This window comes from Mobula birostris, chromosome 6 (assembly GCF_030028105.1).
Source record: "Mobula birostris isolate sMobBir1 chromosome 6, sMobBir1.hap1, whole genome shotgun sequence".
Lineage (NCBI taxonomy): Eukaryota > Metazoa > Chordata > Chondrichthyes > Myliobatiformes > Myliobatidae > Mobula > Mobula birostris.
Genome location: NC_092375.1, coordinates 118,077,101 through 118,105,087, shown reverse-complemented (window position 1 = coordinate 118,105,087; position 27,987 = coordinate 118,077,101). Strand labels below are relative to the sequence as shown.

Below are 27,987 nucleotides of genomic sequence, written 5' to 3'. Positions count from 1 at the left end.
AGATGCAGGAAGATTGTTCCCGATGTTGGGGAAGTCCAGAACGAGGGGTCACAGTTTGAGGATAAAGGGGAAGCTTTTTAGGACCGAGATTAGGAAAAACTTCTTCACACAGAGAGTGGTGAATCTGTGGAATTCTCTGCCACAGGAAACAGTTGAGGCCAGTTCATTGGCTATATTTAAGAGGAAGTTAGATATGGCCCTTGTGGCTACGGGGATCAGGGGGTATGGAGGGAAGGCTGGGGCAGGGTTTGAGTTGGATGATCAGCCATGATCATAATAAATGGCGGTGCAGGTTCGAAGGGCCGAATGGCCTACTCCTGCACCTATTTTCTATGTTTCTATTATAGGAAGGATGCCGAGGCTTTGGAGAAGGTGCACAAGAGGCTACCAGGATGCTGCCTGGATTAGAGGGTAAGTGCTATAACAAGAGATTGGACAAACTTGGGTTGTTTTCTCTGGATAGGCGTTGGCTGAATGGAGATCTGATAGAGATTTATCAGATTATGAGAGACATAGACAGATTACACAGACAGTATCTTTTTCCCAGGGCTGAAATGTCTAATACCAGAGGACATGTACTTAAAGTGAGAGGGGTTAATTTCAAAGGAGATGTGAGGATGGCTAGGGTGGAGGTAGAGGTATATACATTAGGGACATTGACGCATCGTTTAGATAGGCTCGTGGGCACGTGGCCAAGTGGTTAAGGCGTTCGACTAGCAATCTGAAGGTCGTGAGTTTGAGCCCCAGCCGAGGCAGCGTGTTGTGTCCTTGAACAAGGCTCTTAACCACACAGTGTTCTGTGACGACACTGGTGCCAAGCTGTATTGGCCCTTGCCCTTCCCTTGGACAACATCGGTGTCGTGAAGAGGGGAGACTTGCAGCATGGGCAACTGCTGGTCTTCCACACAACCTTGCCCAGGCCTATGCCCCGGAGAGTGAAGACTTTACAGGCGCAGATCCATGGCCTCGCAAGACTAACGGATGCCTTTAAATTTAGATAGACTCATGAATGTGAGGAAAATGGAAGGATATGGACATGGTGTCGGCAGAAGAGATTATTTATTTATCGGAATACAGTACTGAATAGGTCCTTCCAGCTCTTCGAGCAATACCACCCAGCAATCTCTCCCCCCATTTAATCCTAGCCTAATCATGGGACAACCTACAATAAACAATTAACCTACCAGCCAGTATGTCTTTGGACTGTGGGAGGAAACTGGAGTACCAGGAGAAAACTCACACAGTCACAGGCAGAATTTACAAACTCCCTATAGGCAGCAGTGTTTAGTTAGTTCAGCTGGCCATGTGTTTACTAATTTAATTGGTTCAGCACTACATTATGGGCCAAAAGGCTTATTCCTATCCCTATGCAGTACTGGTCTATGATCTATGTCAGCCATGGGTGTGCTTTCAAGGACAGAAAAGGAACATCTGGGAACTATAGGACAGTAAGTTTAGCTTCTGGAATTAGATAAACATACAACTAGAAAGGTTGATTGGGGTAGTTGGCATGGCTTTATGCATGGGAGATCATGTCCTGCAAACTTTTTGATGATGTGACCCAGAAAGTTGATGAGGGCAGGGTAATAGCTGTGATTTATGTGGACTTTAGCATTATCTTTGATAAAGTTTCACATGGTAGGTTAGATTGCATGGGTCCAGAGAGAGCTGGCAAATTAGATTCACAAATGACTTTATGGTAGAAAGTAGAATATGATGGTAGAAGCTTGCTTCTCCAGCTGGAGGACCATGGCTAGTGGTGTGCTGGGCCCACTGTTGTTTGTCATCAATGTCAATGATTTGGATGAATGTACAAGGCATGAATAGTAAAGTACTAGATCCTTTTTCATGGTTAGTAAGCTTGCTGATGACACTAAATTAGGGGGTAGAGTGGGCAGGAGGATCTCAATCAGCTGAGTTAGTGGGCCAAGGAATAGCATATGGAGTTTAAATCAGTTAAGTGAGGTGTTGTATTTTGCAAAGTCAAATCTAGACTGGACTTTCACAGTGAACAGCAGAGCCCTAGGAAGTGTTTCAGCCCTTAGAAATAGGAGATTTAGAAGATGATCTTATAGCAGTATATAAACTCATACTGAGCGCAAGACAATCTTCACTGAGGTGGTGAAGCTGTGAATAGAAGATGCCTTCCTGCCACACAGCCAACATTTCCTCATGATTGTTATTTGAAAGGGATGTGGCACATATTCATGAGCATGTGAATTACTGGAAGATGCAATCAGTCAGACTGCTATAGTAAATAAAAATTAAAACTGCAGATACTGGAAACCTAAATAAAGACACATGAATACACTCAGTTTTGCCCCTAGGGATACAGAGTGAAGTACTGGAGGACACAGAAAAGAAAGATTTATAGAAACTTAAGGAGGAGCTTTTTTTAAATATATACAAAAGCTAACATTAGCAGGAATGATGGCAGAACAGCAATGACTGAAGATTCTGGAAGCAATTCCACACAAAAATATAGCAAAAATTAGAAGGAAGCTAGAGGATTGGGAAACTTTTAAAAACCAACAGAAAGCAACTAAAAAATAAGGAGAGAAAAGATGAAACATGAGGGTTCGCCAGACAAAAATAAGATGATACCAAAAGTTTTTTCAGATATATGGAGAGTCAAAGAGAGGTTACAGTGGATATCAGACAGCTGGAAAATGACACTGGAGAGGTCGGAATGGGGACAAAGAAATGGCAGATGAACTTATTAAGTTTTTTTTTTTGAAACTTCTCTATGGAAAACACCAGCAGTATGCCAAAATTTGGAGTATCAAAGAACAGAAGTGAGTGTAGCTGCTACCACTCAGGAGAAAATGCCTGGGAAGGCTGAAAGGTCTGAAGGTAGATAAGTCACTTGGGTCAGATGAATTATATCCCAGGTTTGTAAAGGGGGTAGCTGAAGAGATTGTGGAGGCATTAGTAATGATCTTTCATGAATCACTAGATTTTGAAGTAGTTCTGGAGGCCTGAAAAATTGCAAATGTCACTCCTCTCTTTAAGAAGGGAGGGAAGGAAAAGACAGGAAATTATAAGCTAGTTAGCCTGACTTCAACAGCTGGGAAGACTTTGGAATCCATTATTAAGAATGAGGTTTCAGGCTACTTGGAGGCACATGGGAAGATCTTACCTGACAAATCTGTTGGAATTCTTCAAAGGAAATAACAGGCAGGATAGACAAAGAAGAGTCAGTGGATGTTGTTTACTTGGATTTTCAGAAGCCTTTGACAAGGTGCTACACGAGACTCCTAAATGTAAGAGCCTACTGGGAGCAAATTCAGAAATCATAAGTTCAAACTGACTTGAGAGTCCTCCTGAAGGATTCCCTAAAGGTTACTTGCAGGTTGAGTCAATGGTAAGGAAGGCAAATGCAATGTTAGCGTTCATTTCAAAAGGACTAGGCATTCATTTCAAAAGGAATAGAATGTAAACAAATGTAATGTTCAGGCTTTATAAGGCATTGGTCAATCCACACATGGAGTATTTGGGCCCTTTATCAAGGAATAGATGTGCTGACATTGGAGAGGGTCCAGATGAGGTTGACTAGACCATAAGACAAAGGAGCAGAAGTCGGCCATTCGGCCCACCTAGTCTGCTCCACCATTTTATCATGAACTGATCCCACTCCCCCGCCTTCTCACCATAACCTTTGATGCCCTGGCTACTCAGATACCTATCAATCTCTGCCTTAAATACACTCAATGACTTGGCCTCCACTGCCGCCCGTGGCAACAAATTCCATAGATTCACCACCCTCTGGCTAAAAAAATTTCTTCGCATCTCTGTTCTGAATGGCCGCACTTCAATCCTTAAGTCATGCCCTCTCATACTAGACTCCCCCATCATGGACATCCACTCTGTCCATGCCTTTCAACATTCGAAATGTTTCTATGAGGTCCCCCCCTCATTCTTCTAAACTCCAAGGAATACAGTCCAAGAGCAGACAAACGTTCCTCATATGTTAACCCTCTCATTCCCGGAGTCATTCTAGTGAATCTTCTCTGTACCCTCTCCAACGTCAGCACATCCTTTCTTAAATAAGGAGACCAAAACTGCCCACAGTGCTCCAAGTGAGGTCTCTCCAGCGCCTTATAGAGCCTCAACATCACATCCCTGCTCCTATACTCTATTCCTCTAGAAATGAATGCCAACAGTGCATTCGCCTTCTTCATCACCAACTCAACCTGGAGGTTAACCTTAATGGTATCCTGCACAAGGACTCCCAAGTCCCATTGCATCTGAGAACTTTGAATTCTCTCCCTATTTAAATAATAGTCTGCACGTTTATTTCTTCTGCCAAAGTGCACAACCATACACTTTCCAATATTGTATTTCATTTGCAACTTCTTTGCCCATTCTTCCAATCTATCCAAGTCTCTCTGTAGACTCTGTTTCCTCAGCACTACTGGCCCCTCCACCTATCTTCGTATCATCAGCAAACTTAGCCACAAAGCCATCTATTCCATAATCCAAATTGTTGATGTACAACTTAAAAAGAAGCGGCCCCAACACGGACCCCTGTGGAACACCACTGGTAACTGGCAGCCAACCAAAATAAGATCCTTTTATTCCCACTCTCTGTTTCCTGCCAATCAGTCAACGCTCTATCCACGTATGTAACTTTCCTGTAATTCCATGGGCTCTTATCTTGTTAAGTAGCCTCATGTGTGGTACGTTGTCAAAGGACTTCTGAAAATAAAAGTGGACTAGAATGATCCTAGAAATTAAAGGGTTAATGTACGAGAGCTTTTGATGTCTTTGGGCCTATACTCGCTGGAGTTTAAAAGAATGAGGTGGGATCTCATTGAATCCTATTGAATATTGACTGGCCTAGACAAAATGAATGTGGAGATTATGTTTCCAATAATGGACGAATCTCAGACACAGCCTCTAAAGAAGAACATCCCTTTAGAACAGAGAAGGAATTTCTTTGTCCAGGGGGTGGTGAATCTGTGCATTTTAGTGCCACAGACAGCTGTGGAGGCCAAATCATTGCATATAATAAAGTCAGTGATGATAGGTTCTCAATTAGTCAGGGCATTAAAGGTTACAAAAAAGAAAGCAGAAGAATGGGGTTGAGATGGATAACAAATCAGCCAAGATCGAATGGTGGAGCAGACTAGATGGGCCAAATGGTCTGATTCTGCTATGTTTATGGTCTAATAACTTTAGTACTGGAAAGTGGGGCTGTGGTGAATGACAGGTTGGTATTTAATACAACAAGGTTTATATAGATAGGTGCTTTCGAGTCACCCTGACCACAATGGGTTGAAGCAAATGTTCTGTTTTGTTCAATGACAGATTGCCTCCTTATGATTCTATGCCTCTTATCTTCCTTTCCCACGCTCCTGCCACTCCCAAACCTCCCACACAGCTCCCACTGCCACCACACTCTCCATTCCAACACCCTGCACCACCATCCACTCCCACGCCATTCCACCCGACATGACATCACCACCTGATCCCACCTTCCGCTTCCACTGCTCCAACGGCTTCTCTCCCGGCACCCCCTACTCCAACCCCACATGATCCCCACACTCACACACAACATTCCAACACCACCCCCTCTGCTCCTATACCACCCTATCCCACACCTTCTACTCCAACACCACTCCCTCAGCTCCCCTCTACTCCAATACACGCCCACCCATCCTCCACTTCTACCCACCCACCCCGCCCGGCACCCTCCACCCCAACCCGCACCCACCCCGCCCCCACTCCAAACCGCACCCACCCCACCCCAAACCGCACCCACCTCACCCCCACTCCAAACCGCATCCACCCCACACCCGCCCACTCCACCCCACCCCCTCCACTCCAAACCGCATCCACCCCACACCCTCCACTTTCACCCACCCACTCCACCCCACCCCCTCCACTCCACCCCACCCCCTCCACTCCACCCCCTCCACTCCACTCCACCCCCTCCACTCCAAACCGCATCCACCCCACACCCTCCACTTTCACCCACCCACTCCACCCCACCCCCTCCACTCCAAACCGCATCCACCCCACACCCTCCACTTTCACCCACCCACTCCACCCCACCCCCTCCACTCCAAACCGCATCCACCCCACACCCTCCACTTTCACCCACCCACTCCACCCCACCCCCTCCACTCCACCCCACCCCCTCCACTCCACCCCCTCCACTCCACTCCACCCCCTCCACTCCACCCCACCCCCTCCACTCCACCCCCTCCACTCCACCCCACCCCCTCCACTCCACCCCCTCCACTCCACTCCACCCCCTCCACTCCACCCCACCCCCTCCACCCCCTCCACTCCACCCCCTCCACTCCACCCCACCCCCTCCACCCCCTCCACTCCACTCCACCCCCTCCACTCCACCCCACCCCCTCCACCCCCTCCACTCCACCCCACCCCCTCCACCCCCTCCACTCCACCCCCTCCACTCCACCCCACCCCCTCCACTCCACCCCCTCCACTCCACCCCCTCCACTCCACTCCACCCCCTCCACTCCACCCCCTCCACTCCACCCCCTCCACTCCACTCCACCCCCTCCACTCCAAACCGCATCCACCCCACACCCTCCACTCTCACCCGCCCACTCCACACCTTCTACTCCAACCCGCACCCACCCTATCCGACACCTTCCACTCTCACACTTTTAACCGCACTTCACTTACTAGTTACTGCTTCTGCACCTCAGTCACCGTCCATCGCCCCCAGCTGCAGCAGGGCCGCAACATCGCGGACTCGCTGCTACGTCACATCCGGTAGGTAGTTCCCGCCTGCTGATCATCCCGGAATCTGGATCCTAACCCCACACCGCTTAATCTGGAATCCGGTCGTGAACCTAATAGAAGAGCCGGATTCTGAATCCCCCCTCCCCCGGACCTGCATCGTACCCCCAGCGCCGGATCCTGTGTCTGCCGCAGCAAGAGAGCATGGCGCGGGCAGCCAAGGTGAGCAAGGGTTTGGGGTAATGGGGAGAGGGAAGATGCAAGAGGCGAATGAGCCTGGGAGTTTGGACGAGGGATTTACTTGAGAGTTGAAGTGATGGGTCTGCGGGGAGGTGGGTATCTGTGGGGGGGTTATGGAGACGTGGGTGGTGATTTGGTGAGTAGAATTCGTTTGTTTTTGTTACACGTACCGAAGTACAGTGAAAACATCTTTTACATGCTGTTCAAAGTTCGAAGTAAATTTATTATCAAAGTACCCATATAATACCATATACAACCCTGAGATACAGTATATTTCCTTGCGTGCATACTCAATAAATCCAATAACCTTAATTGAATCACCAACGGAGCAGACACCCAGTATGCAGAAGGCAATAAACTGCAAGTACAGAAAGAAAATAATAAACAAGCGGTAAATTTTGAGAACATGAGGTGAAGAGCCCTTGAAAGAAGGTCGTGGTCCATATAGATACCAATGACGTAGGAAGAGGGATGAGGTTCTGCAAAGTGAGTTCAGGGAGTTAGGTTCTAAGTTAAAGGACAGGATCTCCAGGATTGTGATCTCAGGATTGCTACTCATTCCATGCGCTAGTGCGACCAGAAATAGGAAAAGCATACAGTTTAACGTGTGGCTAAGGAGTTGGTGTAAGAGGGAGGGCTTCAGATTTTTGGATCATTGGTCTCTCTTCCAGGGAAGTTGAGACCTGTACAGAAGAGACAGTTTGCACCTAATCTGGAGGGGGACTAATACCCTAGCAGGAAGGTTTGCTGGGGATTTAAACTAGAGTTGTAGGGGAATGGGAACCAGAGTGCCAGAACATTGGAGAGGTTGTGGAGCCAGATGATGTTTACCTAGGCAAAATTAGGAAGCAAAAGGTTGAGCGTGGAGGGACTAATATTCTGAATTGTGCATATTTCAATGCAAGAAGTATTGTAGGAAAGGCAGATGAGCTCAGGGCATGAAATCATGATATTGTAGCCTAGTGAGACTTGGTTGCAGAATTGGCAGCTCAGTATTCTGGGGTTCTGTTGTTTTAGATGTTCTAGAGAAGGAGAAATTAAAGGGGGAGAGGTGGCATTACTAGTCAGGGAAATTGCCACTGCACTGCTCAGTCAGGACAGACTGGAGAATCTGTCTAGTGAGGCTTTATGGGTGGAATAAGAAAGGTATGGCCATGTAAATGAGGCTTTATTGTAGACCACTCAACAGTCCACAGGATTTAGAGGAACAAATTTGTAGAGAGATCACATATGTTGCAAGAAACATATGTCTATGATAGCAGGTGATTTTAACTTCCCACACATTGACTGGAACTCTCATATTGTAAAAGGACTAGATGAGATAGAGTTTGTCAAATGTGCGCAGGGAAGTTTCATTAATCAATACAGGTTTCCCCTGCCATCCGAAGGTAGAGTGTTCCTATGAAACATTTCGTAAGCCGGAATGTCGTAAAGTGAAGAAGCAATTACCATTTATTTATATGGGAAAAATTTGTGAGCATTCACAGACCCAAAAAATAACCTACCAAATTATGCCAAAACACACAAAACCTAAAATAACAGTAGCACAGAGTAAAAGCAGGAATGATATAATAAATACACAGCCTATATAAGGTAGAAATACTTTTCTACAATCATTGTCGCACTGTTCTCCGTAGCGAAAATCTCACGCAAGCACTCTTGGCAGAAACACTTTCTCCAGTAACCGTTAAGCTATGAAGCTGCCAAATCATACCAAATAACACATAAAAATACACAGTATATATAAAGTAGAAATAATGTATGTACAGTGTAGTATCACTTACGGGAATCGGGAAGACAGTGCCGAGCACACTGATGATGGTGTGTTAGGCTGAGTCGTCGGAGGATGGGGTGGTGCAGTAGTCCCCACCCTCCGGGCAACAAACCGATACCGATCCGCGGAGAATGCAGCAGTAGCCGGGGCGCACCCAGCACATCTTTAAGAAAAAAAGCCGAAATAAACAAGCTAATTAATTAGGTGCCGCCCAGCATGTAAATGTCGGCCCAGATTAGAGGCGATGCAATCGCATTCTCCGTGGCAATGTATCGGTCCGTGGCCCGGGGGTTGGGGTGGTGGGACACTGGGGTGTCATCTCCTCGTCGTCTGTTTCCATCAGGGCAGGCAGGTCATCATCTTCTATCTTGAAACGCTTAATTATGTCTAGTTTTACACTAAATGTAACACCCTAACGAGCTCTTTCAGGTTTTTCAGATACCTTAGAACTCACCTTGCTAATGGCTGCTCACAGGCACGTGTTTAAGCAATGCTGGCTAGAATGCTGTTCCAGGGGAGGAGCTTGGCTGCTCAGGGCGCGTGCGCGCTGCCTTTTTTCATAACAGTGAAAACACCTTCTGTTAGCGAAAACAGGTAACTAATGTAGGTCTTTCGTAACAGCGAGGTTTTGTAAAGTGAACGTTTGAAAAGCGGGGGACATCTGTACCTAGAAGTCCCAGTGAGAGAGTGTGCGATACTTATCTCCTATTAGGGAATAGACAGGGCAGGTGACGGAAGTTTGTGTAAGGGAACGCTTTGCACCTGGTGATTATAATGGCATTAGTTTCAATGTAATTATGGAAAAGGATCCTCTGGTTCTCGGGTTTCGATTTTAAATTGGAGAAAGGCCAATTTGAGGCTTCAGAAAGGATTGGACAAGTGTGAACTGATTGGGACAGGCTGTTCTCTAGTGAAGGTATACTTGGTAAGTAAGAGGCCTTCAGAAGTGAAATTTTGAGAGTGCAAAGCTTGTATGTGCCTGTCAGAATAAAAGGCAAAGATAACAGGTTTAGGGAACCTGTTTTTGAGAGACAGTGAGGCCCTGGTTCCCTGGGGGAAGCAACAGTGGTTGCGCCTCTGGCACAGAGTCTAGCCCTGTGGCTCAGAAGGGTAGAGAAAGGAAGAGGATGGCAGCAGTGATAGGGGACTCTGTTGTTAGGGGGTCAGATAGGCGGATAGAAAAGAATCGAGGATGGTAGTTTACCTCCCAGCTGCCAGGATCCGGGATGTTTCTGATCGTGTCCACAGTATCTTGAAGTGGGAAGGAGAACAGCCAGAGGTTGTGGTACATATTGGTACCAATGACATAGGTAGGATCATTGGGACCTCGTCTGGGGCAGGCGTGACCTGTACAAAAAGGACGGGTTGCACTTGAATCCGAGGGGGGCCAACATCCTGGCGGGAAGGTTTGCTAAGGCTGTTGGGGAGAGTTTAAACCAGAAATGCTGGAGGGTGGGAACCGAACTGAAATGACGGAGGAAAGGGAGGTTGGCCCACAGTTAGAGAAAGTTTGGAGACAGTGTGAAAGGGCGGATAGCCAGGTGATAGAGAAGGGATGCACTCAGTCCGATGGTTTGAGATGTGTCTAGTTTAATGTGAGGAGTATCATGAATAAAGCAGATGAGCTTAGAGCTTGGATCAGCACTTGGAGCTATGATGTTGTGGCCATTACAGATGGTGCAGGGGCAGGAATGGTTACTTCAAGTGCCAGGCTTTAGATGTTTCTGAAAGGATAGGGAGGGAGGCAAAAGAGGTGGGGGCGTGGCACTGTTGATCAGAGATAGTGTCACGGCTGCAGAAAAGGAAGTCATAGGGGGGTTGTCTACAGAGTCTCTGTGGGTGGAAGTTAGGAATAGGAAGGGGTCAGTAACTGTACTGGGAGTTTTTTATAGACCACCCATTAGTAACAGGGACATCGAGGAGCAGATAGGGAGACAGATTCTGGAAAGGAGTAATAATAACAGGGTTGTTGTGGTGGGAGATTTTAATTTCCCAAATATTGATTGGCATCTCCCTAGAGTGAGGGGTTTAGATAGGGTAGAGTTTGTTGGGTTTCTTAACACAATATGTAGATAAGCCTACAAGAGGAGAGGCTGTACTTGATCTAGTATTGGGAAATGAACCTGGTCAGGTGTCAGGTGTCTCAGTGGGAGAGCATTTTGGAGATAGTGATCACAATTTTATCTCCTTTACTATAGCATTGGAGGGGGATGGGAACAGACAAGTTAGGGAAACGTTTAATTGGAATAAGGGGAACTATGTGGCTATCAGGCAGGAACTTGGAAGCATAAATTGGAAACAGATTTTCTCAGGGAAATGTACGGAAGAAATGTGGCAAATGTTCAGGGGATATTTACATGGGGTTCTGAGTAGGTACGTTCCAATGAGACATGGAAAGGATGGTAGGGTACAAGATCCGTGGTGCACAAAGGCTGTTGTAAACCTAGTCAAGAAGAAAAGAAGAGCTTACGAAAGGTTCAAAAAATTCGGTAATGATATGAATCTAGAAGATTACAAGGCTGGTAGGAAGGAGCTTAAGAATGAAATTAGGAGAGCCAGAAGGGGCAATGAGAAGTCCTTGGCGAGCAGGATTAAAGAAAACCCCAAGGCACTTTACAAGTATGTGAAGAGCAAGAGGACAAGATGTGAGAGAATAGGACCAATCAAGAGTGACTGTGGAAAAGTATGTATGGAAGAAAGCTGAGGTACTTAATACTTTGCTTCAGTATTCACTACGGAAAAGGATCTTGGCGATTGTAGGGATGACTTGCAGTAGACTGAAAAGCTTGAGAATGTAGATATTAAGAAAGAGGATGTGCTGGATCTTTTGGAAAACATCAAGTTGGCTAAGTTACCGAGACTGGACAGGATGTACCCCAGGCTACTGTGGGAAGCGAAGGAGGAGATTGCTGAGCCTCTGGCAATGATATTTGCATCATCAAAGAGGACGGGAGAGGTTCCGGAGGATTGGAGGGTTGCGGATGTTGTTCCCTTATTCAAGAAAGGGAGTAGGGATAGCCCAGGAAATTATAGGCCAGTGAGTCTTACTTCAGTGGTTGGTAAGTTAATGGAGAAGATCCTGAGAGGCAGGATTTATGCACATTTGGAGAGGCATAATATGATTAAGAATAGTCAGCATGGCTTTGTCAAAGGCAAGTCGTGCCTTACCCTGCACTTTCCGTTTCTACCTCCTACCCAGGATCCACAAACCTGCCTTCCAGGTAGACCCATTGTCTCAGTTTGTCCTGCCCCACGAAACTCATTTCTGCATACCTCGACACGGTTTTATCCCCCCTTGTTCAATCCCTTCCCACCTATGTTCGTGACACTTCTCAAACTCTGAATCTTTTCAATGATTTCAAGTTCCCTGGCCCCCATCATCTTATTTTCACCATGGATGTCCAGTCCCTATATACCTCCATCCCCCACCAGGAAGGTCTCGAAGCTCTCCGTTTCTTTTTGGATTCCAGACCCAACCAGCTCCCCTCTACCATCACTCTGCTCTGTCTAGCGGAATTAGTCCTTACTCTTAATAGTTTCTCCTTTGGCTCCTCCCACTTCCTTCAAACTAAAGGTGTAGCCATGGGCACCCGTATGGGTCCCAGCTATGCCTGCCTTTTTGTTGACTATGTAGAACAGTCCATGTTCCAAGCCTATACTGGTATCTGTCCCCCACTTCTCCTTCGCTACATCGACGACTGCATTGGTGCTGCTTCCTGCATGCATGCTGAGCTCGTTACTTCATCAACTTTGCCTCCAACTTCCACCATGCCCTCAAATTTACCTGGTCCATTTCCAACACCTTCCTCCCCTTCCTTGATCTCTCTATCTCTGGAGACAGCTTATCTACTGATATCTACTATAAACCCACGGACTGTCACAGCTACCTGGACTATTCCTCTTCCCATCCTGTTACTTGTAAAAATGCCATCCCCTTCTCTTAATTTCTCCGTCTCTGCTGCATCTGCTCTTAGAATGAGGCTATTCATTCCAGGACGAAGGAGCTGTCTTCCTTTTTTAAAGAAAGGGGCTTCCCTTCCTCCACCATCAACTCTGCCCTCAAATGCATCTCTCCCATTTCACGCACATTGCTCTCACCCCATCCTCCCGCCACCCCACTAGGGATAGGGTTCCTCTTGTCCTCACCTACCATCCCACCAGCCTCTGTGTCCAGCATATGATTCTCCGTAACTACCGCCATCTCCAACGGGATCCCACCACCAAGCACATCTTTCCCTCCCCCCCCCCCCAACTTTCTACTTTCCGTAGGGATCGCTCCCTACGCGACTCCCTTGTCCATTCGTTTCCCCCCCCCATCCCTTCCCACCCATCTCCCTCCTGGCACTTATCCTTGTAAGTGGAACAAGTGCTACAGCTGCCCTTGCACTTCCTCCCTCACCACCATTCAGGGCCCCAGACAGTCCTTCCAGGTGAGGCGACACTTCACCTGTGAGTCTGCTGGTGTGATATACTGTGTCCAGTGCTCCCAGTGGGGCTGTATATATTGGTGAGACCCGACGTAGTTTGGGAGACCGTTTCGCTGAACACCCACACTCTGTCCGCCAGAGGAAGCAGGATCTCCCAGTGGGGCCACACATTTTAATTCCACGTCCCATTCCCATTCCGATATGTCAACCCATGGCCTCTTTTACTGTTGTGATGAAGCCAGACTCAGGTTGGAGGAGCAACACCTTGTGTTCCGTCTGGGTAGCCTCCATACTGATGACATGAACATAGACTTCTCTAACTTCCGTTAATGCCCTTCTCCCCTTCTTACCCCATCCCTATTTATTTATTTATTTTTCACTCTTTCCCTTTCACAATAACTTTTTGCCTGTTCTCCATCTTCCTCTGGTGTTCCCCTCCCCCTTTCTTCCAATGCCTTCCGTCCTATGATACTTCCCCTTCTCCAGCCTTGTATCCCTTTTGCCAATCAACTTTCCAGCTCTTGGCTTCATCCCTCCCCCTCCTGTCTTTTCCTATCATTTCGGGTCTCCCCCTTCCCCCTCCCACTTTCATATCTCTTATTATCTCTCTTTTTTCCGTTAGTCCTGATGAAGGGTCTTGACTCGAAACGTCGACAGTACTTCTTCCTACAGATGCTGCCTGGCCTGCTATGTTCCACCAGCATTGTGTGTGTGTGTTGCTCGTACCTTACGAGCCTGATTGAATTTTTTGAGGATGTAACTGAGCACATTGATGAAGGAAGAGCAGTAGATGTAGTGTATATGGATTTCAGCAAGGCATTTGATAAGGTACCCCGTGCAAGGCTTATTGAGAAAGTAAGGAGGCATGGGATCCAAGGGGATCCAGAACTGGCTTGCCCATAGAAGGCAAAATGTGGTTGTAGACGGGTCATATTCTGCACGGGGGCCGGTGACCAGTGGTGTGCCTCAGGGATCTGTTCTGGGACCCCTACTCTTTGTGATTTTTATAACTGACCTGGATGAGGAAGTGGAGGGATGGGTTAGTAAACTTGCTGATGACACAAAGGTTGGGGGTGTTGTGGGTAGTGTTGAGGCCTGTCAGAGGTTACAACGGGACATTGATTGGATGCAAAACTGAGCAGAGAAGTGGCAGATGGAGTTCAACCCAGGTAAGTGTGAGGTGGTTCATTTTGGTAGATCAAATATGATGGCAGAATATAGTATTAATGGTAAGACTCTTGGCAGTGTGGAGGATCAGAGGGATCTTGGGGTCCAAGTCCATAGGACACTCAAAGCTGCTATGCAGGTTGACTCTGTGGTTGAGAAGGCATACGGTGTATTGGCCTTCATCAATTCTGGGATTGAGTTTAAGAGCCGAGAGGTAATGTTGCAGCTACAGTATATAGAACCCTGACCAGACCCCACTTGGAGTACTGTGCTCAGTTCTGGTCACCTCACTATAGGAAGGACCTAGAAACCATAGAAAGGGTGCAGAGGAGATTTACAAGAATGTTCCTGGATTGGGGAGCATGCCTTATGAGAATAGGTTGAGTGAACTCGGCCTTTTCTCCTTGGAGCGACGGAGGATGAGAGGTGACTTGATAGAGGTGTACAAAATAATGAGAGGCATTGATCATGTGGATAGTCAGAGGCTTTTCCCCAGGGCTGAAATGACTAGCATGAGAGGGCATAGTTTTAAGGTGCTTGGAAGTAGGTAGAGAAGAGATATCAGGGGTAAGTTTTTTACGCAGAGAGTGGTGAGTGTATGGAATGGGCTGCCGGCAGCGGCGGTGGAAGCAGGAACGATAGGTTCTTTTAAGAGACTCCTGGATGTGTACATGGAGCTTAGAAAAATAGAGGGCTATGGGTAAAGCCTTGGTAGTTCTCAGGTAGGGACATGTTTGGCACAGCTTTGTGGGCTGAAGGGCCTGTATTGAGCTGTATGTTTTCAATGTTTCTAAGACCATAAGATATAGGAGCAGAAATAGGCCATTTGGCCGTTTGAGTCTGCTCTGCCATTCAATCATGGTTGATTCCAATTCTTTCAGTCATCCCAACTCCCCTGCCTTCTCCCCACACCCTTTGATGCCCTGGCTAATCAAGAACTTATCTATCTCTGCCTTAAATACACCCAATAATTTGACCTCCACAGCTGTTCGTGGCAACAAATTCCACAGATTTACCACCCTCTGACTAAAGTAATTTCTCTGCACCTCTGTTCTAAATGGACGTCCTTCAATCCTGAAGTTGTGTCCTCTTGTCCTAGAATTCCCCCACCATGGGAAGTAACTTTGCTATATCTAATCTGTTCAGGCCTTTTAACATTCGGAATGTTTCTGTGAAATCCCCCCCCTGTTCTCCTGAACTCTAAGGGATACAGCCCAGGAGCTGCCAGACGGTCCTCTTACGGTAACCCTTTCATTCCTAGAATCATTCTCGTGAATCTTCTCTGAACCTTCTCCGATGTCACTATATCCTTTCTAAAATAAGGAGCCCAAAACTGCACACAATACTCCAAGTGTGGTCTTACAAATGCCTTGTAGAGCTTCAACATCACATCCCTGCTCTTATATTCTATACCTCTCGAAAAGAATGCCAACATTGCATTCGCCTTCTGCACCACAGACTCAACCTGGAGTTTAACCTTTAGGGTATCCTGCACAAGGACGCCCAAGTCCCTTTGCATCTCTGCATTTTGAATTTTCTCCCCATCTAAATAATAGTCTGCCTGTTTATTTCTTCCACCAAAGTGCATGACCATACACTTTCCAACATTGTATTTCATTTGCCAGTTCTTTGCCCATTCCCCTAAACTATCTAAGTCTCTCTGCAGGCTCTCTGTTTCCTCAACACTACCCGCTCCTCCACCTATCTTTGTATCTTCAGCAAATTTAGCCACAAATCCATTAATCCCATAATCCAATCGCTGACATACATCATAAAAAGCAGTGGTCCCAACACTGACCCCTGTGGAACTCCAGTGGTAACTGGCAGCCAACCAGAATAGGATCCCTTTATTCCCTCTCTCTGTTTTCTGCCGAGCAACGAATACTCCACCCATGTTGGTAACTCCCCTGTAATTCCATGGGCTCTTATCTTACTAAGCAGCCTCCTGTGCGGTACCTTGTCAAAGGCCTTCTGAAAATCCAAGTACACCACATCCACTTCATCTCCTTTGTCTACCCTGTTTGTAACTTCCTCAAAAAATTACAGTAGGTTAGTAAGGCAGGATTTTCCTTTAAGGGGCTTTGGCCTTTAAGGGGGAGAAAAGGAGGTACGTAGCAGGAATAGACAGGTAGGAACAAGTGAGGTACTTATGGAGTATAAGAAATGCGAGAGAGCACTTAAAGAAATCAGGAGAGATAAAATAAAACATGAGGTTGCTCTAGCAGACAAGGTGAAGGAGAATTCTAAGGGCTTCTACAGATGTGTTAAGAGCAGAAGGATTGCAAGGGACAAAATTGGTTCTCTGGAAGATCAGAATGGTAATCTTTGCATGGAGGGAAAACAGATGGGGAAGATCTTAAATGGATTTCTTGCAGCTGCATTTACTTTGGAGATGGACACAAAGTCTATAGAAGTGAGGCAGAGCAGCAGCAAGTTTCACCTATCACCTGCCACCTTGTACTTCTTCCTCCCCTCCCCTCACCTTCTTGCTCTAACTTCTCATCTTTTTTTCCAGTCCTGGTGAAGGGTCTCGGTCCTAAACGTTGACTGTTTGCTCTTTTCTATAGATAATGCCTGACCTGCTGAGTTGCTCCAGCATTTTGTGTGTAAATTGGATTGGACATTGGTTTCGTAGGAGAAGCCAGAGAGTAGTAGTAGATGTCTGTCTCTTTGGCTGGAGGCTTGTGACTAATGAAGTGCCACAGGGATTGGTTCCAGCTGGGTTGTTGTTTGTCATCTATATCAATGATATAGATGATAATGTGGTAAACTGGATCAGAAAATGTGTGGATGACACCAAGTTTGGGGATGTAGTGGACAGCAAGGAAGACTACCAAAATTTGCAGCAGGATCCGGACCGGATGGAAAAATGGGCTGAATAAGGTCAGATAGAATTTAATGTAGACAAGCGTGTTGCACTTTGGGATGATAATCCATGGTGGGACATCCTCAGTAGGGCACTGAGGAGTATGGTAGGACAGAGGGATCTGGGAATACAGATTTATAATTCCTTGAAAGTGGCATCACAGGTATATAGGGTCATAAAGAGAGCCTTTGGCTCACTGGCCTTCATAAATCAATATATTGAGTACAGGAGATGGAATGTTATGTTGAAATTGTATTAGACGTTGATGAAGTCTAATTTGAAGTGTTGAGTGCAGTTCTGGTCACCTATCTACAGGAGAGATATAAATAAGATTGAAAGAGTGCAGAGAAAATTTACAAGGATGTTGCTGGGTCTTGAAGACCTGAGTTACAGGGAAAGGTTGAATAGGTTAGGACTTCCCTGAAGCTTTGGAGAATGAGAGGAGATTTGATAGAGGTAAACAGAATTATGAGAGGTATAGATAAGATAAATGCAAGCAGGCTTTTTCCACTGATGATCGGTGAAACTGAAACTAGAGGTTATAGATTAAGGGTGAATATAGAACAATAAGGAACAGTACCTTTAGGATACCGGTGCCAAGCTGTATGGGTCCTAATGCCCTTCCCTTGGACAACATTGATGTTGTGGAGAGGGGAAACTTGCAGCATGGGCAACTGCTAGTCTTCCATACAACCTTGCCCAGGCCTGCGTCCTGGAGAGTGAAGACTTTCCAGGTGCAGATTCCATGGTCTCACAAGACTAACGGGTGCCTTTATTTATTTATTTATTTATTTATTTAAGGGACAGTACAGGCCCTTCAGCTCACAATGTTCTTCCAAACTTTTAACCTACACTAAGATCAAGCTAGCTGTTTTTGAACAAGTCCACATCCAACATGTGGAGTGTTTAAAGTCCAACTGCACAGACTAAAGGATAGGCATGTTCCAGTTAGAAGGAAGGACAAGGATGGCAAGTTAAGAGAACCATGGAGGATGGCGAGAGAGGTGATGAATTTAGTCAAGAAGAAAAAGCAAAAGTATGTAAAGTGTAGGAAAGCTAGAATCAAACAGAGCCCTTTAGGATTATAAAGAAGCCAGAAAAGAACTGAAGAAGGGAATTAGGAAAGCCAGGAGGGTCCGTGAAAAGTAGGATTAAAGAGAATCCCAAAGCATTGTATACGTACATCAGAGCAGGAGTAAAAATAGGGAGAGGGTAGGATCACTGAAGGATAAAGTTCGGGTGGTAGCATTCATTTAGATGCAGAGGATGTGGGTGAAGTCCTTAATGAGTACTTTATATACTTATGTACCAAGGAGAAGGATGTGGAGGACAGGTAGTTCAGTGCTGAGTGTATTGAAGTGCTAAGACATTATGAAGTGAAGGAAGTGGCAGTGCTGGGTTGCTTAAAGAGCATTAACCTTGGGGCTTGATGGACTACACCCCAGGTTATTGAGAGAGGCAAGAGGTGGGATTGCTGGGGCCTTTGTGTCCTCTCTAGCCACTGATGGTCCTGGAGGACTGGCAAGTAGCTAGCGTTATTGGATATTCAAGAAGAAAACCAGGAATAATCCTGGAAACTATAGATTGATGAATCTCACATCAGTGGTAGGGAAGTTACTGGAGAGAATCCTTAAAGATAGGATTTATGGGCTTTTGGAAAACCTTGGCCTAATTAGGGAGAGCCAGCATGGCCTTGTATGGGACAAACCATGTCTTACTAGCTTGATTGAATTTTTTTGACAAGGTGATGAGGGTGATCAATGAAGGTGGAGCTCTGGATGTTGTCTACATGGATCTTTGTAAGGTGTTTGACAAGGTCCCTCATGGGAGGCACATCCAGAAGATTAAGATGGTTAGGATTAATGGTGAATTGGCTGTTTAGTTTCAGAACTGGCTTGCACATAGAAGACAGAAGTTAATTATCAAAGGGACTTATTCAAGCTGGATGTCTGTTATTACTGGTATTCCACAGGGTTTGTGCTGGGACTTCTGCTGTATACAGCTAACCTGGATGAAATGTAGATGGGTGGGTTTGTAAGTTTGGAGATGATATGAGGATTGGTGGTGTTGTGGATAGCGTAGAAGATTGGCAAAGAATACAACAGGATAATGATCAATTACAGATAGAAATGGCAGGTGATTTATCCAGGCAACGCTCTTTCTAAAGCATTGATATCCTCCCTATAATGGCTCAACCTGGACTGAATGTATTATGCCAGATACAACCAAACTAGAATGTTTTTTATAAACCTGCTCTATGTCACCTTCTGACTCTTGAACTCACTTCATCAACTAATAAAGGCAAGCATGCTATGTCTTCTTTAGCATTCTATCAAACTAGTTACTTCCAAGGTACAAAAGTCTAAAAACATGTACCACCAAGTTCCAGGACAGCTTCTACCTCACTGTTATAAAACTATTGAATAGTACAATATTCAAGTACAATATACAGGTGTCCCCCGCTTTTCGAACGTTCACTTTATGAAACCTCATTGTTACGAAAGACCTACATCAGTACCCTATTTTCGCTTTCAGAAGGTGTTTTCACTGTTACGAAAAAAAATTCAGCGCGCGATAAAAGGCAGCGCGCCCCGAGCAGCCGCTCTCCCCCGGATTCTCACCGGCATTGCTTAAACACAAGCCTGTGAGCGCTGTTTGCAAGATGAGTTCTATGGTATCGGAAAAGCCTGAAAGAGCTCGTAAGGATGTTACACTTACGGTAAAACTAGACATAATTAAGCATTTTGATCATGGTGAACGAAGTAAGGACAACGTGAGTTTGGCTTGTGGAAGTTGACAAAGATGATGTTGAAGAGGTTTTGGCATCCCATCACCAAGAACTGACAGATGAAGAGCTGATGCAATTGGAAGAAAAAAGGATAACAATCGAAATCGAATGAGTAATGATAAAGTACGACTTTAATTTTGAAAGGGTACATCGGTTTAGGGGATATTTGCAGGATGGTTTGAGTCCTTATTAAAGAACTGTGTGATAGAAAAATACGTGAGGCTCAGCAATCAAGCAAGCCTTCCACATCAGCCACAGCAGACGACGAACCTCGACCTTCGACATCAAGGCGGGCAGTCATAGGAGAAGATGAGATGCCCGCTCTAATGGAAACAGGTGACGAGATGACACCCCAGTGTCCCACCACCCCAATCCCCAGGCCACGGACAGATACCGATTCGCGGAGAATGCAAAGGGAGCCGGGAGGCACACGGCACATCTTTAAGAAAAAAGCCGAAATAAACATGCTAATTAATTAGGTGCCGCTGACACGTAATTGTCGGCCCAGATCAGAGACGACGCAATGGGAAATCGGCACTGATCTGTGCCGACAATTACGGGCGGGACCTAATAATTAGCATGTTTGTTTCGGCTTTTTCTTAAAGATGTGCTGTGTACCTCCTGGCTACCGCTGGACCCCTGCGTTCTTCGCGGCAATGTATCGCTCAGCGGCCAGGAGGGTGGGGGGCCACTGCACCACCCAAACTCCGATGACTCAGTCTAACACACCATCCAGTGTGCTCAGCGCTGAACCAATTCCGGTAAGTGATACTACACTGTACATACATTATTCCTACTTTATATCGGCTGTGTATTTTTACGTGTTATTTGGTATGATTTGGCAGCTTCATAGCTTAAAGGTTACTGGAGAGCACTTGCGCGTGTTTTTGCCAACAGCGCTTGCGTGAGATTTTCGCTCCAGACAACACTTCAGTAATGATTGTGGAAAAGTATTTCTACTTTATATAGGCTGTGTATTTATCATATCATTCCTGCTTTTACTATATGTTACTGTTATTTTAGGTTTTATGTGTTATTTGGCATGATTTGGTAGGTTATTTTTGGGTCTGTGAACGCTCACAAAATTTTCCCATATAAAAAAATGGTAATTGCTTCTTCGCTTTACGACATTTCGGCTTACGAACCGTTTCATAGGAACGCTCTACCTTCGGATGGTGGGGGAAACCTGTAGTAGGATAGTACTCTACTACAATTGATAGAGCCGTAATCTCACAATGTACCTTGTTATGGTCTTGCACCACATTGCTTATCTGCACTGCACTCCCTCTGTGACTTTTGCACTTTATTCTGCATTCTGTGGTGCTGTAGTGTTCTATTCTGACATTGATTTGCCTTTGACGATGCTTTTTGCATCTTCCCTGGCCACAGGAGTGGTACCAGAGGACTGGGGGGGTGTGGTAAATGTTAATCCCTTATTCAATCAAGGTAACAGCAATAATCCTGGGAATTATAGACCTGTGAGTCTTACTTCAGAGGTGGGCAAATTATTGGAGAAGATTCTTCCAGACAGGACTTATGAGCATTTGGGGAAGCGTAGTCTGATTACAGATAGTCAACATGACTTTGTGAGGAGCAGGGCCTGCCTCAGAAGCCTGATTAAGTTTTGTGAGGAAGTGATGAAACAAATTGGAGAATATAAAGTGGTACATATGGTGTATGTGGATTTTAGTCAGGCATTTGACAAGTTTCTCCATGGAAGGCTAATCTTCAAAGTCATGAGGCATAGGATCCATGGAAACTTGGCTGTGTGGATTCAGAATTCGCATGCCCATAGAGGGAGAGGATGGTTGTAAATGGAGTGATTTTTGCCTGGAGGTCAGTGTCCAGTGGTGTTAGATAGATAGATATACTTTATTGATCCCGAGGGAAATTGGGTTTCGTTACAGCCACACCAACCAAGAATAGGGCATAAATATAGCAATACAAAAACCACAAACAATCAAACAACAAAATGCAAACTATGCGAGATGGAAAATAAGTCCAGGACCAGTCTATTGGCTCAGGGTATCCGACCCTCCATGGGAGGAGCTGCAAGTTCGATGGCCACAGGCAGGAACGACCTCCCGTGCCGCCCAGTGTTGTATCTCTGTGGGATATGGCTGAAGTCCAACAGTAAAAAGTTCAATATTCGGTCTACAAACACGTTCCTCGATCGTAATGTGACCCAAATTGCATCATCTATTGTTAACCAGAACAGTAAGCACCCAACTCCTTTACGCTTACTGCTCTCAGTGCACTTCCGGTCAGCCCGAACGGTCTGGAAGCCGTCCATGGAAAAGTTTTGATCGGGTATGTCCTCATGAAGCCCTGTTCCAGTGAAACACATAACACTGCACTCCCGAAATGTGCTCTGACGCCTGGCTAGCGCCGTGATCTCGTCCATTTTATTACCCACCGAACTCCTCTTCTTCATAAGTCTCTGTTGTCTCGACCTTGTCCTCTTTCTTCGACTTTGTGATCCCCCTCTGCATCCTCTGTGTGTTTTCCTCCAGATTTCAGCAGGGGTGTCCGCCGCTCTGCTCGCTAAACCGGCCGGCATAAGCGCAATCAGCTGGTCCCTGGAACAAACAATGCGACCATGCTTCTGTCCCACTAATGAGACGTGTCGGAATGTAACTATTTCCAGCGCTAAAAACCCAAATAAAACTCTCTCTACCAGCATGTTAGAGAGGGTGCAACTTGGATGTGTTACCGTGAAAAAAAAATACAAAAAATAACGTAAGTTAAAAAATAAGAAGAAAAAAGTAAGAATACTGATCGGAACGGCTGTAACAGGCTGCATGCATGACCAGCGCATGCGCACAAGAAGATGCAGGGATATATTCTGGGACTTCTATACTTTGTGATGTTTTTTTATGTAAATGATTAGATGAGGAAGTTTGCAGATAACATGAAAGTTGATGGTGGTGTGGATGATGTAGGTTCTTGAAGGTTACAATGGGACATAGGATGCGGATCTGGACTGTGAAGTGGCAGATGGACTTCAATCTGAAGAAGTGTAAAACAATACACTTTTTTTCAAAAAATGAACTTCAAGATAGAGTACAGGGTTAATGGTAGGATTCTTAGCAGTGTGGAAGAACAGAGGGATCTTGGGGTCCAAGTCCACAGATCCCTCAAACTTGCTGTGTAAGTTGATAGCATAGTTGAGGAGGAATGTGATGCCTGGAATGCCCTGCCATGGTGGGGTTGGAGGCGGACTCAGTGGGGATACTTAAGAGATTCTTAGATAGGCAAGTGGATGAAAGAAAAGATTGAGAGTTTTGGTCTGTTAGGAGAGAAGGGTTAGATTGATTGTGGAATAGGTTAAAATGTCGGGAGGGCCCATTCTACTGCCTCGATGCACTGTGTAATGATCTGATATGAATGAACAGTATGGAGGGCATTTCACTCAGTACACATGCCAATAATAAATCCATTCCAGTTCCTATGAACTCAATATCTTTCTGCTCATGAACACTGTTTAGGGTCACCCTCATTCCTCTAACAGAACTAACAACCCTGAACGGTTGAAACAAATTGCTACAGAAACAGCAATGAAGAATCCTTCCATATCTGTCTGCCAGCGGCATAAACAGCAGTAGTAAGTCCTGACGAAGTGTCTCGGCCTGAAACGTCAACTGTACCTCTTCCTAGAGATGCTGCCTGGCCTGCTGCGTTCACCAGCAACTTTGATGTGTGTTGCTTGTAGTAAGTAAGTCTTCTCAGCTCCAGGGTACAGCCCTGTTTTCAAAAGGCTGAACAGGTTGGGTCTGTTGCATGATCATATGGTGAGGGACTGTATAATGCCAGCCCCACCTAACTTCCTTTACATACTTTCTGTGGGAGTGTAGAGTCTGTGATGTTTTTAACATATGAGATTTAACAATATATATGTAACTTATAGATATATAGATTCTGCATATGTGGAACTCTTTATCTGAAGTATCTATGACCTATTTTTCTGTGGTACTTTGTTTATAAAATACAGGTGCTTGATGATATGGAAAGTGGCAGCACAGTACAGGAGTTAGTGCTGTTGTCTCTGCACCGGAGATCATAGTTTGATTCTGACCTTGGGTGTTGGCTGTGTAGAGTTTGCATGTTGTTCCTGTGACCACTTTGGTTTCATAGTGATTTATTATAGTGGGACCCTCAGTCCACTATGTCCATTCTGGCCATTTTATTTATCTACACCAGGGTTTCCCAGCCTGGGGTCCACAGACCACTTGTAAATGGTTCAGCTTACGTCGCTTCACTTACTGGCACTGCCGGTTTTCTTGGGCAACAGCATGGCCTGGATATTGGGTAACACACCCCCCTGAGCGATAGTCACCCCTCCCAGCAGCTTGTTCAGTTCCTCGTCGTTGCAGTCGGCCAGCTGGAGGCGTCGGGGGATGATGCGGGTCTTCTTATTGTCCCGGGCTGCGTTGCCGGCCAATTCGTGGATTTCGGCTGTCAGATACCCGAGCAGAGCAGCCAGATAGACCGGGGCTCCAGCACCCACCCGCTCAGCATAGTTGCCCTTTCTAAGGAGTCTATGAACCCGGCCGACCGGGAACTGCAGTCTAGCCCGAGACGAGCGAGATTTGGCCTTGGACTGAGCTTTGCCAGCGCCGCTTCTTCCACGTATTGGTCCATGGCATAAAAAAAAGTTTACACTTATCACATTTAGAACATAGAAAATCACAGCGCAGTACAAACCCTTCGGACCACGATGTTGTGCCAACCTTTTAAACTACTCTGACATCAATCTAATACTTCCCTCCTACATAGTCTTCTATTTTTTTCATCATCCACATGTCTCTGTAGAGTTCCTTAAATGTCTGTATGTATCTGCCTCTTCCGTCACCCCTGGCAGGGCGTTCCATGCTCTCCGCCTTCTCTGCCATGCTAGTTTAAGAATCATTCCCTTCCAGATGCCAGTACATGCTGATTAGCAGGTTAACTATCCACTGTCGATGATCTCTTTGTGCAGATATTTGACAAGAGAATTCATGGAGCACGTTAGAGAGAATAAGCTTCAGAGAAATAATGAGAGGGATGCTCTGTTTATGGTCATCATGGGTTAATGATTTGAATGCTACGCTTCTGTGTTGTTAAAAAGTAATTTTGCTTTTAAAAGGGCAATATTTTGTGTTTTGCAGAGTGCTGTGGTTCTGTGCTGGGATGTGGGACATACCATGACCATGGCGCCACCAGGGGAAGAATCATCATTTGAACAAGCAAAGAAAATTGTGCTGCTGTTCCTCCAACGACAAGTAAACAATTTTTCTATGCATATTTTTTTCCAGTTTTCTTAGATTCTTATTTATGGTAAAATTAAGACGAGTCCAGATTATTCCTAATTCTTTCCCAAAGACGGAGATGTTGCCTGGATTGAAACTTGGCCTACGTAACAATCCAGGTCTTCAAAAGAGGTGCTGATGCAAACATTCAGATGTTGACATTGAGGGAAGAATGGATTCAATGAGCCATTTGGAGCTAAGAGCTCAAGATGTAATGAGTCTTTATTCAGCACATGCAAATTTGCAAAGGAGAGTAGGAGGAAGCATCTCCCTGTACTCCAAAGGTAAGCGATTGAGGCCTCCATTGGTCAAGGTTGGCCATGGATTTTGCGTCCTAGCTGTCTAGATACACAAGTCTGGCAGTACAATATGGAGAGCAAACTGTTGCCTTTGAAGCAAGCTCCCCCTCTCCACACATCTGATTAATCCAAAGGAACGCAGAGACTGCTACATTTTGGCACCAACAGCCTCTCAGGAGTTGCCAGTCAGTGTCGAACTCAGTGTTGGACTGCATTAGGGACTCCAGCTCCGTTTTCGCTCGGGGTCTGCTCTAGAAGCCTTCCCCATGAGTGAGTATAGCTGCAAGGCAGCGGAGGTTTGAGGTCAGAGTATTCCTTCTCCTAGGGTATTCCTTCAGCCAACCACGGCCGACGAGCACCATCTGCCCAAAGCAAATGGTTTTAAGGTGCCAGTAACCAGCCTTTGCCCCTTCTCCTGTCAGTAGAAACAATTCCATTGGTCTTAGTAGCCAAGCTACACGTGAAGGCCAGTAGCTGGACTTGATTGTCAGAGGATATTTGAAGTGCACGTCATTGGGAGTGTGTAATAGATAGTGGGAGCTTGTCCCCCATGACCACCCTCTGGGCTATAACAACCTTAAGGAACCAAGTAACGAGTAGTAAATTAAATACAATTTCAGTGGTTGCATTTGCCTAGTTAGCTTCAATGTTTTGGGTCTAGGCAAATGATTCCATTGAGTTATTTAGTAGATCAAAATTAAAATAAAAATTACATGTGCTGGAATTCTGAAACAAAAACACAAATTGCTGGAAAAACTCAGCAGGTCAGTCAGCGTTTGTGGGAAATCGATGTTTTCAGACTGTGACTCTTCATCTGAAATGGGAGGGAAAGAGAGAGAAGTTTTCAGTGGGAAGGATAGTAGGGGAGGTTGTCATTGTGGCTACTGTACTGGTATACTGTTTCTTACTATGTCTGCCATTCTCCATCGAAGTATCAGAAAGACAAGCAAAATGAGAAAGGACATGTTAAAGTCTGTAAGGACAACGTTAAAGGTGGACAAATCTGTAGGTCAGATAAAATCGATAAAACCTATCCAATTTTCTTCAAAGGAACAGATGAAGATAAAGCATAGGCTCTGGTTATCATTTTACTGACCCGTATGGCTGCTGAAACTGAAATCGCTTTATATTCTCAAATATATCGAGATGCAGTGAAAAACTTGTCTTGCAAACTGGTCACACAGATCAAATCATTAAATGGTGCTTTCAGGTAAAACAAGGTAAGATAGTAAAATTCCAGAATAAAGTGTTACAGTCACAGGGAAAGTGTAGTGCAGTTAAGTAATAAGGTGCAAGATCAAAAGGAGGTAGATTGCGAGGTCAAGACTCCATCTTATTGTACCAGAGAACCATTCAATAGACTAATATCAGTAGGGCAGAAGCTGTCGTTGAACCTGGTGGTACGTGCCTAACTGCTAGCAGTGCAGCACATTTGATACAATTTTTGGAGGCTTTAGCAAGTCACTTCATATGGCCGTTTGATTAGGAAATCAAAAGCCTTTGAAATCCAAAGGGAACTGGCAAATAGGATTAAAATGAAGGATAATGGTCTGGCAGATTTATTTCCAGTATCATTTACTGGGGGTATTACGTTAAGATAATTGAAGGAAGGATAGAGGAGAGTTGAGATAATTCACTTTTAATGTCTGAAAGATGTTTGAGCACGTACTTGGATAGGAAAGGTGTGGAGCAAAATGGGTGTAACGTTGAAAGGTGTTTGGCAAGGTACTTGGATACAAAAGGTGTAGAGGGAGATGTGCTTAATGCAGACAAGTTGGAGAAGCATAGATAGGCATTTGCCAATTGGGTTGAAATAGTCTGTTTTATGCTGTATGATTCTGTGATTTAATGTCAGTGCCAGATTTCAGTAAGCCTTTTCCATAACTCTTCTGAATATACTGATGGTTCCATAGTGCTCTTTGAATAAAGTATCCTCCACATCAGTCAATTCTTCCAAAATAAATCAGATGCTGATTATTTCTCGAAAATTGAAAATACTATATGCTGTAAATCTGAAGACAGAATTTCCTGAAAGCACTAAGTAGATTAGTTTGCATCTGTGGAGAGAGAAGTAATTCACATTTCAAAACTGAGGCCCTGATCAGGACCTGGAAGAAGAGAAGGTGACTTAGGATGGAGGGAGAAGTTAAGACAATGACAGTGTGGGGAGAGATGGGTAGTTAGGGGAGATGAGACAATTAAAATGTGGGGAAAGATGGGGGTGAGACAATGACAGTGTGGGGGTGTGAGCTAATGTCATTGTGGGGAGGGAGAGGTGGTTAGGGGGTTGAGACAATGACAGTGTGGGGGCAGATGAGTGTAGGGGAGTGATGGAGATGAGACAATGACAGTGTGGGGGCAGATGAGTGTAGGGGAGTGATGGAGGATGAGACAATGACAGTGTGGGGGCAGATGAGTGTA

The 27,987-nt window shown here is 45.4% G+C and overlaps 2 protein-coding genes across 6 annotated transcripts in view; one reads left to right on the top strand and one right to left on the bottom strand.

Annotated features, from left to right (window-relative positions):
• The window catches only part of tmem169b (transmembrane protein 169b), a 462,028-nt gene that overhangs the window by 21,425 nt on the left and 412,616 nt on the right, over positions 1–27,987 (bottom strand). For 2 of the 5 annotated variants that reach the window (XM_072261147.1, XM_072261149.1), the window contains exons 1-2: positions 6,661–6,750; positions 3,140–3,274 (exon numbers count right to left, since the gene is read on the bottom strand). The exons of 1 other annotated variant lie outside the window; for it this stretch is intronic. The gene's annotated coding sequence lies outside the window, so the exon portion shown is untranslated. Of the gene's footprint in view, positions 1–3,139; positions 3,275–6,660; positions 6,756–27,987 lie in introns of those variants that run through there. 2 more of the 5 variants (XM_072261146.1, XM_072261150.1) reach the window with 2 other exon arrangements.
• xrcc5 (X-ray repair complementing defective repair in Chinese hamster cells 5) overlaps positions 6,747–27,987 on the top strand; it is a 111,576-nt gene continuing 90,335 nt past the window's right edge. Inside the window, exons 1-2 of the mRNA XM_072261142.1 lie at positions 6,747–6,939; positions 25,127–25,240. Of these exons, the coding sequence (XP_072117243.1) occupies positions 6,922–6,939; positions 25,127–25,240 (132 nt within the window). The 5' untranslated portion in view covers positions 6,747–6,921. The remainder of the gene's footprint in view (positions 6,940–25,126; positions 25,241–27,987) is intronic.